General features: G+C 35.3%; 1 protein-coding gene and 1 long non-coding RNA gene across 7 annotated transcripts in view; one reads left to right on the top strand and one right to left on the bottom strand.

Moving 5' to 3' along the window:
• Nucleotides 1-13,599, bottom strand: part of LOC135839015 (uncharacterized) — a 25,511-nt gene extending 11,912 nt beyond the window's left edge. For 2 of the 6 annotated variants that reach the window (XM_065354861.1, XM_065354863.1), the window contains exons 1-4: nucleotides 13,383-13,599; nucleotides 13,084-13,150; nucleotides 12,923-13,004; nucleotides 12,729-12,826 (exon numbers count right to left, since the gene is read on the bottom strand). Coding sequence is in view for 3 of the 6 variants with exons in the window: in XM_065354857.1 (XP_065210929.1) it covers nucleotides 9,871-11,895 (2,025 nt within the window). In the remaining 3 variants the exon portion in view is untranslated. Of the gene's footprint in view, nucleotides 1-9,690; nucleotides 11,940-12,139; nucleotides 12,645-12,728; nucleotides 12,827-12,922; nucleotides 13,005-13,083; nucleotides 13,151-13,382 lie in introns of those variants that run through there. The other 4 variants (XM_065354857.1, XM_065354860.1, XM_065354859.1 and 1 more) reach the window with 4 other exon arrangements.
• Nucleotides 1,510-5,476, top strand: LOC135839017 (uncharacterized). Its single transcript, XR_010557520.1, has 2 exons — nucleotides 1,510-1,708; nucleotides 4,153-5,476. It is a non-coding gene; the product is annotated as an uncharacterized LOC135839017 (long non-coding RNA).

Raw genomic sequence — 13,599 nt, 5'->3', positions numbered from 1 at the left:
ACTTTTGTTTCGAGTTTTTTTCTCAATCTGCAATTTTTAGGTAATTTTTGATAACTGGTTGCAAATTAATGAACCGGTTTCAAAATTTGATCAGCGAAAATGATTCAATTTTTCACGCTGTACAACTTTTGTTTCGAGCTTTTTTCTATATCTCTAACTTTCAGGTGACTGTCAAAAACTGGTGGCTTAATGCGAACCAATGAACCGGTTTCAAAATGTGATTAGACAGAATTATGTAATTTTTCACGCTCTATAACTTTTGTTTCAAGCTTTTTTCTCTATCTACAATTTTTGGGTATTTTTTATTAACTGGTTGCTGATTAATGAACCGGTTTCAAAAAATTCATATCACGTTTTTGTCGCCTTAGTGTGTAGAATACATTGCGTCAATAAAAACCAGTTTGCATTTTTTGAGCAAACCGGTTTTTCAATTTGTGGACACCATGTGCATGGGCCTGAAATTTTCAAGGTCATTTAGAGGGCTATCATACTGATGCATCCATACATACAATGCAGTGGAGGAAAGAACCTCCCCAATTTTTTTTCAAAGTGACAAGGGCTATTTTTGCAATAAGCTCCTCAAATAAAAGTCACCGGGCACTACTTGTGTCATAGTTTATATCTACATGTGTACTAGAATGATGAAAACGACGGATTTGGGATTCCTCTCACAAGAGAGAAGAAAGGAGCGTCGTCCTTGTTTTCCTCGTTGCAAAAATATTTCAAAGTATGACGATTATTCACGACGAATAACTAGGCTATTTTATTGACAATAATGAACTGAGTGGATTACGTAATCATATAGCATATTAATTGTTATTTTTCGACACGAGCATAATCGCTTGATTGAAGTTGAATGCAATTTCATATTTTGTTATCGCTTCAAGTTCTTAATATCGATCGTCTCGGAGGAATTTATAAATTGAAAGTTTCGAAAGATGTTTTTCGAAAAAATCTCTTTTATTTTCATGAAATCGAAATCTGTCATAAATTTTTTGTGATAATAGATACAATGGAATCGCGATAACTCAAACTCCGATACCTAACTCGAAAACTCCGGTAACTCGAAGCAAAGTCCGTTTCCCTTCAACTCCTCATAAGACAACGTAAAATTCATTTCTTCATCTCGAAATAAAAAGCCAGAAACCCTAAAGAACTCGAAGTAAAAGTTGTTCAAAAATATAGAGAAAGCCTCTAAAAAATCCTTAGGGGTGTATGATGAACTGGGGCTGAGGGGGAGGGGTTGAGTATCTTTTGAGAGTTGCATAATGGTCCTGGTGATTTCGCAGGATTATTTCTTCACAGTGATCCATCCATTCTACCAGAGATGATATATTTAGGGGTGGTTTTTTTTTAGACGAAGGTGTCAATTTTTGCACAGATGAAGTGCATCACTTATAGAAAAAATATGGTATGTACAATTATTTTGATTTAAGATTATAAAGCATCCTTGAATCTTGAAACTAACTAGTGAAACCGGCTCCTTATGGTTGGGTGGCTTCCTGATAACATTTTTGAATCACCATCTCAAGCATAGAACATAAAAAATAAGTCAAACAGCGTCAGTTTGTTCCATTTACCAATTGTGGTGGGGAATGATCATCTCTTATCGGCGATAATATTGTGTAAGAGAAATAAAAATGGGTGAATCATATTATCATCATAAGTATCATATTAACGAGTATCATTTCACAGTTATTTGTCGCAGGTATGTATACATTTTTTTACCCGGGGACTAAGTAGTATTTACCTATCTTGTTTTTTCCAATTTTTTCCTAGTTTCATCTTTCCTAAATTTATCTAAAGCGATAACTTAAAACTGAACCTATTTAGCTCAAATTTTCAGAGTGAATGTAGGTATCTTGGTGTTCTTCAACCCTGATTAAATAATGGTGCAGCTTGGTTCAGTTTAAGGGGAGATATTGAAGAATGTTTACATCGTAGAGAAAAATAAGTAATTCGTGGGTTGTATAGGAAATTTTAAGCTCTAAAATTTTGGTTCTGTTCATTTTTTCTGTGTAATGCTTCGTTACGCTAAAACAAAAAAAAATGATTTTTTTCTTAGGTTGAAGTCGTGTAACGCTATAACTTGCATCATTTTTGACAGATTTCACTAAAATTTTCAGGGTTTGTAGACTATGGGTTGTGGTGATTCTTGGTTATATGTACTTGATGGATTTTTTTTTAGATTTTTTTCTGCTCGACCACCCCAAAAATGGTTTCATTTTGATGACAAAATCACCCCCCCCCCCCCCCCGTAAAAAAGTGGTGCTAGATTGCACCTCCACCAATTTTCAAAAAAATCAAAGAATGGAAAATGAAGCAAAATTCATCAATTTTTGATTTTTTTTCAAATTCTGCTTCTTCCAATGTTACCCATTTTAGAAGCAAAACATTCTCTAATTTTTTTTCTCATATCAGAGGTATGGACCCGAACATTTTTTCTCAGGTTTCGAGTCTTGGGTTTTCAATTTGAAAATTTAATAGGTCTTGGGCGTAGATTGGGGCCAAGAAATTAATGGCTTGGGTTTCAGAGCTCATTGTTTGGGGCTCGAATGAAACGTTCAGGGCTTTTCAGGGATTTTTGGGGCTTGCAATAGCAAAATTCTAACGAGACACAAAGTGAAAACATATAAATAATTTACTAGCAACATAAGTCCCTCGGTGGCGTAGTAGGTATAGCCGCGGACCTCCGTTCACGAGGTACCCGGTTCAAACCCAGCTACAGAGGCAAGCTTGTGCGTGTAATTAAAAAAATCTTTCGTGCAATTATCAACATTACACGCCAAGTACCGGGGGACTACCAGTTTAGCCGAGCTAACAGATAATGCACGCCATCTGTTAGCAGAATCAAAAAGCTGAAACTGGTTCGAGCGTCTATAGAGGTCAACACTGAGGAGCTCAGGGTTCTAAACTACCCGGCTAGCTCCAAGGTGCTTGTGTAGATGTCACTAGAAAGCAACGGGAAACTACTACATAGTGGAAGCTCGAAAACAACGTCGATTCCCCAGAATAATCGCAGTGGCAATAGGCATCGCCTCACCCTGTAAGGGTACCACAAAAAAATGCGATTTCCAATGTCCTGTAAAGGACAAGGAACCACGACGACGACTAGCAACATAGCGAGGTATATAATTACAAAAAAATGATCGTGTACTTCAACTTTTTCAGGGGTGTAGCCCCAACCCGAATCATGGCCCAGGGTCCAAAACCCGAAAAAGCTCCAATCATTTTCTTAAAGCCCAAATGTTGAAGCCCCGAAACCTTGAAAACTGTAACCAACGAAGCCCTGGCCCAAATCTCGAAACCATTTTCTCTGAAAACCAATCAAATTTATGAAGTACCCATTATCTGTGGAAAAAAAAGTACAATTCTTTAAATAAAAAATTAGAGTAGGTAGGTAGCTGTGTTCAAAAAATTATAAAAAACAGAAAAAAAACTTTTTTGGAAATTTCCCTCCAAAAATGGCATCTAAAGAAAATGATTTAACCCAAAAATATTATATTTGTTGATGATTTTCAAACCTGATTCTTTTTTCTTTTCTCATCAATTTTGAAATATCGAGAGAAAAATAATTTCTGAAGAAATTTTCATTACAGAGGCTATAAATGGATTTTGGATTTTATCAATGCTATCGGTATCGATTTGTCTTTCTCCCCCCCCCAATCCTCAACAAAAAAATTTGAATGCGAAATGCAAGAACAAAATGGTAATTTTAATTATTCTCCAAAAATGAGATAGAATTCAAAAACCATCAAAGATGAAACTGTTGAGGCAAAAAAACGTTTTTAAAGACCATATTATTTTGTGGTGGGGGGGGGGGGTTGATTTTTTTATATGTTAAAAATTTGCTTGAGCATGGTTGCAGTTGGATTTTAAATATAATTAATCAGTCCCGAAAAATGTGCAGTGCATATTTTCTGAATAAAAATAAGCATTTACATTCAGACTTTTCATTTCAATAAAATTATTTTTTTTTTAATGTGTCTAAATTAATGGAACATTTCAAGAAATTAAAAAAAAATAAGATTGCACTGCAAATGCAACATTTCCAGTCAGAAAAAAATTGTAAACTTTAATTGCATTGAGGTAGTTTTTAAACCTATAATTTTGATTTATCAGAAATTTTTACTGATTTGTTCAAACCCACAGATGAAATTTTATCAAAACAAAATGAAGTACACGATATTACTCCCGCTACTGTTCATTTTGCAAAACATTGAAATAAAAGGAGCGGGCAACAATACAAAAATGAAATTCAAGATTGACATTGTTGGACGACCTAATTCACCCTACGACGACAAACTACCGAATTACAACGTCAAATTAACCAAACAAGGCACAGGAAAGGATTACCCGGTAACAGTTTCACGCCATCATATCATCCCATTCAACAGACTGGCAGCATTTTATAATCACTTAGTGCTAAATAAACAAACTAAAGAATTGTCAAAAGTATTCTGGGCACAATTCATCGATAAATTCACGAAATTTTATCAAACAAAAAAAGGAAATCACGATGCTACAATTAAAAATGTAAACAAATTGGTTAAGGGATTATCCACAGGTAACATAGAACACGATCCTTATGCCAAAACACCTGAAGGTTTCGATGATTTCCAAGCTTTTTATGCTTGGTTGCCAGGAAACTTGTTCATTGGGCCTAATAAACGAAGTGACGATCCTGGTGAAGGTTTTGAAAAGAATGCCAAGACTATTGTGGGAGCTAGGAGATTTGATAATTTGAAAAATGTTTATGACTTGATGCAGGCTTACATTGACCGCCAAAAAATTGATTTTGAAAAGTTATCCCGGGGATTATACGATATAACTAATATTTTGCAACCTCAAATTTTGAAGAGCTCTGACTGGGTGCTCAATACAGATGGAAGTTATAAAATTAAAACCTCCGTGAAAAACGTGCCAAAAAGTATGATGAGTGTGGCGGTGCAATGGCTTAAAAACGTGTCACAAAATATGTGGCGCGTGGCGATGGAATCGCTGAAAATTCTACTAGGTTAAAACCATATTTGTGCGGCGCATTTCACTTTTTTATATTGAATTTAAATTAAAAGTATTTCAAGAATTACAACTCGACGCGTTTATTTTGTTTAATTTGTTTTTAATCGCTAAATTTACAAATATTGTTAAAATATGGTTTTTAAAAAAAATAATACATTGTAGATACCTACATATTATAATTATATGTACCTGTGTAATGAAGATATAGGTGATAATGATAAATGGTACCTACAGTGAAAAAAGGTCATTATAAGTATACGCATTAAAAAAAAACATGATAAAAAATATTTTATAAAAAGTATCACAATCCCTATCACATTATTGAAGTAGGTACATATTTATTCATTTAGCAGTGATGTTACCAAATAAGATCCTTACAAAAATGATTAAGTATGTATCAAAAACAGCGAGGTATTTTAAACGTCAAGAAAAAAACATCCATGTTTGTTTAAAATGTGTTTTTTTTCAGAGCTTGTTTTTTTTGTTTTGTTTTTTTTCAATTCTTTTGACCATAGAATTATCAAGAACTTTTCTAAATATGATTAAATCACTTATTTTATATCTGTCAAATATATATAAACAAGGTAATGAAAAAAGTAGTGAAAAAGTGGTGATTTTTTCAAAAACAAAAAACAAAAAAAAACAAAAAAATCTATTAGATAGGTACTTACTATAAAAACATTAAAGGCAACACTTTTCGAATTCTTATTTTCTTTTTTGATTGAACCAGAACAACAAAATCAAACGAAGTTACAAAGGGTCATTACACGCCAAATCGGTGTATTTTTGCACGAGGGATCTTCAATGTGAACCACCACCTACAGTACAAAAAAGTATATATGAAGTCACCCAGGATCAAATTTAACCATCAACCATCATTAAATCTATGCTCAGTAAGAGGATGTTCTATGTCACCCACATGGGAAAGACCAGTAGGTGGAGAAGGAAAAAAAATGGACTGCTACAGGGGAGTGTTCTCATCCTAATCCTATTCAACATATACACGAATGACCAGCCAATCAGAGACTAGACCAGGCACTTCCAGTATGCAGATGACCTGACAGCAACTGCCTAGGGGGATATATATAGAGGTACAAAAAATGCTGCAGGAAACCCTGAATAAACTAGAGACCTACTATGTGGATAATGCCCTCATTGTCAGACCAAATCCATCCAAAACTCAAGCATGTACCTTCCACCTGAAGAATGTGAAGGTGAAATGCACACTGAAGCTGGTATGAGGAGGAGTGCAGCTGGAAAACTGTGAAAATCCCAAGTACCTAGGAATCACACTAGATCAAACCCTCTCATATAAGAGAAGAGACACTGTAAGAACACAAAAATGAAGATGGAAGCAAGAAACAACTTATATCAACTAGACAGGGAGCAAAGCCAAAGACATTGAGGACAATAGCCATGGCACTGTACTACTCTACAGCAGAGTATGGATATGATGCCTGAGACTGATCAGCACAAATGTTAAGAAGATCGATGTTGCTCTCAACAACACCATGAGAATTGTGTCTGGCTGCCTCAGACCAACCAGTGTCAAACACCTACCAAGAATATGCGGCATTGCACCTCCTGTGATAAGACAGTGTGTGGCGGCTGATGTAGAGAGCCGAGAGGACAAAGAAAGAACAAAACCCTAGCCTGTTCAACCAGAAAGAGGTGGCCCCAAGACTGAAGTCCAGGAGGAGTTTTATGAGGGAGATTCATGTGATGGAAGTGGATCCAGTCAGAGCCGGTGAAGTAAATTTTTCTGGTGTGTCGCAAAAAAACTGCATATGAGAAGCGTAGCCAAGACACCCCCCCCCCCCAGTTTTTCATGTGTTAAAAGAAGGAGGAGGGTTCAAATTTTTAAAATGTTCAATTTGACATTTCTTTATTCATTTTTTGTGAACAATTTAACATACCTGGGGGGGGGGTGCATCACGTCGTTTTGCCGGTGATAATCAAAATTTGAACGTGCTGTGTTAAAAAAATTTGAAAAGCTAATGAATCTGTTCAGAAAAAATGATAAATTTGCATTTTTCATGTGCTTTGAGTATTATGAGTTCCCATTTCTAGAATTTTTCTATTTGGTTTTCATATTCTTAAAATTTTTGAAATCAGTATTATCTTGAATTCCAGACCGAAGCAAGGGCAAAAGCTTTGGAAAATTTGTGGTTTGAAAAACAGAACAACATTGGCCCGAGCAAAGCGAGGGCTAAAGCTATCAAAAACTTGAAGTTTCAAGAAGCAAAACACCTGTAATTTTGATGTGTAAAGTCAGTTTTCCACTACTGACATTTTTAATAGTCTAAATAAAAATACTTTCCAAGCACAATCATGAAGAATTTGAGAAATAGAAAATATTAATGTAGCCCGAGCAAAGTGAGGGCAAAAGCTTTTGGAAAAAAATGAGAATTTTGAGCACAGATCGGTGATTTTGTAGGCAAATTGACGTTTTTTTTTTAATTTTTCAAATCTTATATATTAAAATGATATTAAAATGATGTTGTTTTTTTGTTCCCACAAAATCTCAGTGAGTACTCAACCAATTTTCATAAAAGACCCCTCAATAGAAAGCTTGTGAAGTGTATATTTGCAGGCTATTCTTAAAAGTTCGAAAAGTTTGACCAAAAGCTCAAAAAGCTCAAGAAATCATTTCGGCCAATCACAACGCAGCATTTGGCATATTACCCACCAGATCTCAGAAAGTACTTACCCGATTTCCATAAAAGACCCCTCAATAGAAAGCTTGTGAAGTGTAGATTTGCATGCTATTCTTGAAAGTTTGAAAAATAGCGTTCAGCAATTAGAATGATGTTGGATATTTGTTCCTATCAGACCTTAGTATATACTCAACCGATTTTCATAAAAGGCCCCTCAATAGAAAGTTTGAAAGCTTTGGCCAAAAGCTCAAAAAAGCTTGAGAAATCATTTTGGTCAATCAGAACATAGCATTCGGCAATTATAATTCCCATGAGATCTCAATAAGTACTCAACAGATTTTTATGAAAGACCCCTCAAGAGATAGCTTGTGAAGAGTAGATTTGCAGGGTATTCTAGAATGTTTGAAAAGTTTGGCCAAAAGCTCAAAAACCTCGAGAAATCATTTCACCCAATCACAACGCAGCATATTTGGCGATTAGAATGATGTTAGTTTTTTTGTTCCCACGAGACCTCTGTATCCACTCAACCAATTTTCATAAAAGACCCCTCAATAGAAAGCTTGTGAAGTGTAGATATGCAGGCTATTAGTCGCACTTTGCGACTTATGCGACAGTGCTAACGCCGGCCCTGGATCCAGTTGAGGGGAGAAAGAAAAGATGGTCGGATCTGGAGAAGGCCACATGTAACAAGAACATGGCAAATGGACACAAACTGCCATATTATGTAGAGTGGCTCATTCTGAACTGGATTCGAACTGGATGAGCCCAGACAACAGTAACCCTAACTAGATGGGGCATTCAAGATGATGTGAAGTGCCCCAGTTGCGGGCAAAGACAGAATGATGACCACCTCCTCATATGTCACACAGGCACTGCATGCCTGAGCTGAAAACGGTTACGCTACCTGCTTACCAGTATCTGGTTAAAATACCAACTAAACCCACTAGTGGCAGGTATCGAATTGATTCGGGTATAGATAGTAGTGTATAGCGAGCACAACCCGATCGTTTTTTTTTTGCACTTACATTAGTCTGCGCACGCACCCCAAAACTTGGTAATGCGTAAGTGGGAGGAGTTACACTTCGACACCTGTCATTTGATTGACGTTTGACAGTAATTGATGACAATGATGACGTCATGCTGGTACACCGGCTATGCATTCAACATGCTACAGGTTATAATGTGAACCAGGGTGAATTTTTTTCAATGAGCTACGAGCAAGAAGCAAGAATTTAGTACAGTACGGGTACAGTAGTTACCTGCTGTCAGCGAGTACAGTTTTCAGCTCTGCTGCATACACTAGAGAGGAGCTGTGGGGAGAAATGAACAAACGCACGGAAGACCTGGTGCAGAGATGGAGGGAGGGGGGTAGGGGATCTAAGGAGATCCGAATGTCCTGGACATGAGAAGAAGAAAAGAAGACAGTGGTAAAATATCTCAAAAATGCAAACTTTTTAATTTTTTAGGTTTTTGATGGTAAGTATTTTTGCAATAAATGCCAGATTTGTAATTTTTTTCTCAAAAATGAAAAAAAAATGCCAGTCCAATTTTTTGATATGTTATTCTACATAAAAAGGACTAAAACTGAGAATTTTTTCAAAATTTTTACTCGCGGACATCAAGTTTATATTCAAATTATAAGTTTTTAAATCGATTTTTTTGGGTTTTTGAAAGTGACAACACTGATTTTGACATCATTCGTCGATTACCCTCTCAAAGTGCTACAATTTGAAAAAAGTTCAAAATTTTATACCACGTACAACCGGAGTAATTTGAAACTGAAATTTTCCATTTTCGGCCATTTTGCAGAACTTTGAAGCCCCACAGCTCCGCCAAAAATAATCGAAAAAATGTCCGGTTGGGGTCATTCGTCATCGTTTGATGACCTCTAAATATGAACTGATTTTGAAAAAAATCGAAGACCCCTCGTACAAAAATCCGCCGATTTGGCATTTTTTGTTTTAAACTGTTCAGAAAGTTTAAAACAGGCCACATTTCACACTTGAATTCAGGTAAACACAAAAAATAGATTTTTGGTTTTTTTTTTTCAACACTGACATATGGTAAAATTTAAAAGTGTAAGAAGCAAATATTACCTAAAATTACCTCATTATTCTATTTGCTCCGTAATATAGATATTAAGTGGTTAACAAAATAAAACATGAATAATCCGAATAATTCGATCTTTTTATCACGCTTCTGGTAGAAAAATTTTCAATTTATCGGGAACCTGTTTTTTGAACTTTTCAATCTCCTCCGGGCTGTTGAAATACCATTTTAGAAAATCATCAAAATTTTGACGATATTTCGCCATGACTCTTTCATTGAAGTCTCCCTGGTGAAATTCAAGCGGCGCTAGATTGTACAAGATATCATCTAACGACACAGACAACGACTGTTTGAAATTAGCAACTTCTTCATCATTACCCAAACACCAAACTAATATAGCTTGCAAATTATCACCGGAAAATCGGAGGGGAGTAAAAAAACCATTTGTCAATTTATAGCGCACAGACTCCGAAACAGCCTGTTTCGTAAACGCCACGACCTGCTCTTTTGATGCAAATGTATCGACGAAATTTATTGTGTAACTACAAGATGGATACTCTGAGTAAATACAGTGACTTAGACAGTATGTAGCTTCAATTGAGGATAAAACTTGATTTTTAAAATCAGCGGCAAGGTCGGCATTGCTGAAGGCATCGTCAATGAAATCATTCATCGATTTCATTCTGTGGAGATGCTCAATCCTCAACATCGTATCTTCTCCAAGGAAACACGATTGCAATAGGCGCCGTTTCAACGCTCTTCTTTTTTGAGTTTCAGGACAGCAGAACACCAGGAAATCATTCAATTCATTGAAATATCCGGTCTTGAGTACTTCAATACAATACGAACTGATAATATTGTATTCAGCCATAGTAGTTTCTTTAAATTTGGCAATATCGTTTTCGTTTTTGAAACACAGTTTCATAATTTGATGTATATCTTTGCCACGTGTATCAACGATTAAATTAAGCCAATTATTATTCCAAAAAACGTTTCTCTGTTCAAAAGAGGCATCAGACAGTATACTTAACAGAAACCTGATTTCTCTAAATTGCGTTGGAAACATTTGAACCCTTTCAACTAACCAATCTTGACGAGACAAAACATTTTTGATTGCTGATCGTTTCAATTCATCCGGGGCGGTTTTCCATATTTCGCAGCACAAATATGTTTTATCTTCAGTGTTCGACATGTGTTGCAGTATTTCATCAGAATTCTCATTCATAACTTCTTCTGAAATATGATTATTGGTTTCTGCGTCTACAATTTTTTCGACTAGCTTCGTAAAAGTATTTTCCTTCATCTTATCCTTAATATACATCCACGTTGGAAGAAGGTAAGATTCATAGCGGTCGTCAAACAAAAGGTTAAATATTAAATCACTACCTCTTTCGGCGACAAATTCATCTAGCTCTTCTTCATCCAATTTTGGCAAAAAAAATCGTGCGAAATATTCATGATCATTCGAATACAAAGCTTCAGCTTTTCTTAATTGATTTTCTGGATTGATACGACTCCAAAAATACTCCATAGCAGACGTATTATTAGGTTTTCTACCAAGCGCAAATCGATCAACCGAATCATCGCCTTGATCAGGTATTCGATGCAATTCATTTTTAAGCAAATAAACCCAGTAATACAATTGCGGGAAACTATAAAAATCAATTTCATTCAAGTCCAGCTTTCCCGATACAGAAGGCCAAAGTCGTCTGACTTCATCCTCAAAGCAGTACATACAGGCTATTTTGAATTTCTCATCTGCACCGATTCGGTCGCACATCATCATTTGTTTGGCCGTACGAACGTAATGAATAGTGCCATCCCAGTCACATTTAAAATCATTAAAATCGTGAAAAATGCCAGTCGAATCACTACGGTGGTAATCGAATACCTGGAGAAAATGGTGTATATTCCAATCGGACACTGAAGATGTAAATCTTTCGATATATTCTTCGATTATGCGTTTAATAGACGATGGCACGTTGGGAATAAGGGTTTTCAACGAAATATCCGGACTTGACAGGAATTCATTCAAATTATGATTCGTACGATGTTTATTGAGTTCCAAGTTCCATAATTCAACGACAAACGCATTAGATGAGATTTCTTTTAGAGCCACCGGACTCGGATAGATTAGATCATATACGTTAGACACCAATTCAGTCATTTTACGTCCTTGATTCGCCTCGATTCCAATTTCAATAAAGGAATCTAAAATTGCAATGTCCAAATTAATATTGCAAAGTAATGCGTATTAGAATCGGATTGAATACGAATCGTCGTAAGATTAATAAATTAATGTGATAAGTTTCACAATTATTGCATTCGACGAATAATATGTATCAAGTATCTGAAAAGCAGACTAGTTATAGATCAAATAAAATGTCAAAATAGGTGACTAATACTCTTACTTTAAATCATACCACCGACGAAGGCATACCTTTATAATTCAAGATATGTACCTATTTGTAAAATTCAGTAACCACAGAACAGAAAATAAAACTTAATATCACTCATATTTCACTTTCCACGACATTCTTCAAGAAGTAAGAACGAATAATTCGTAATGTTCCATAACAATTACAGCTACGTATGGTAAACTTAATGCATGCAAAGTGCAATAAAACATAAAAAATAACACGTCATCGACACTTCCCCTCTTCAACTCTCGATGGCAGTTTCTCAACTTCTTCGTCTCTTTTCTAATTCTATTTACTTACTCAGACGTTAAAATTTTAGACATTGAAAATAAAAATACTAGAGCACATTTCTATCAATCTACAAAAAATATACCTAAATTTTCTATCAAAAAAAGAAACACGAAACGATTCTTTCGAACAGCTCTAACACGACACATTGATAGTGATTTACAAACACTTATTACCGTTGACTCATAAGTCTCATAACGGATTCAAGAATTCATTTCAAAATAAAGGGAAGGTTCAGAGTACAAGATACAAACGTTATTTATCTAAAAATTTGTAAAAATTGTTCACTCACCACGTAGATATTTTTCAAATAGTTGTAGTTATGTTGGAAAATAACAATTTGCTACCGAAACACTGGCTAAGCAATGTATGATGCACATCTGATACAATCTATGGAAACAGAACGAAGTTACTATAATTTTTCCACAAGGAAAAGCTTAAAGTACACAAACTGTAACCGAAATAACGAGTAAATGTTTCACTCACTAAATAGATATTTCTCAAACAGCCATGTAACGTCTAACCATGAAAATTTTTTGACGTAGAATCGGTTAAATTCTGACACAATCTGCGAAAATGAAACAAAATTAATCAGATAGAAAAGTACAATTTCAGTTCAATAATCATTGAGGTATGTAGAGACTCACTTAGAGCTGGTCGGAACAAGGAATACTCGTAGATCAGAAACAGCAGAGTTCAGTTTTCGTGCCTTATCTGTAACCATTAAAAATTTTATGTTAGTTTATTGTTGATATATTCTGGTCGAGTAGCTAAATTCCAACACATGTGATTAGATCAATCGTTCAATAAGTGAAACGACAATTTATTCAGCTCCTTCCTTGGGTATTTTAAAGTTTGACGATGCTATAAGAGACACCGGAAAACATCCAACGAATAGTTAGATAGAATAAAGAATGACACGAGATGGCAGCAATTTTCAACTTACGAAAGAAATGAAGTGTGAGCTCTGGACTTGCTGAACAGTACCTTAGAGATTGAAAACTGAGTTGATCATCTCTACTTGAACAAATATTCACGTACACCTGACATAACACATACCTAAATTTTTTTCAAGATTCATGATGAAATTTGAATTGAATGAAATTCAACTTTGAAGTTTAAAGAATGTTGATATCAGCGGAAAAAACAAACAAAAACAAAAA

The sequence above is a fragment of the Planococcus citri genome, chromosome 3 (assembly GCF_950023065.1).
Source record: "Planococcus citri chromosome 3, ihPlaCitr1.1, whole genome shotgun sequence".
NCBI lineage: Eukaryota > Metazoa > Arthropoda > Insecta > Hemiptera > Pseudococcidae > Planococcus > Planococcus citri.
This window is presented reverse-complemented; position numbering and strand designations above follow the sequence as displayed.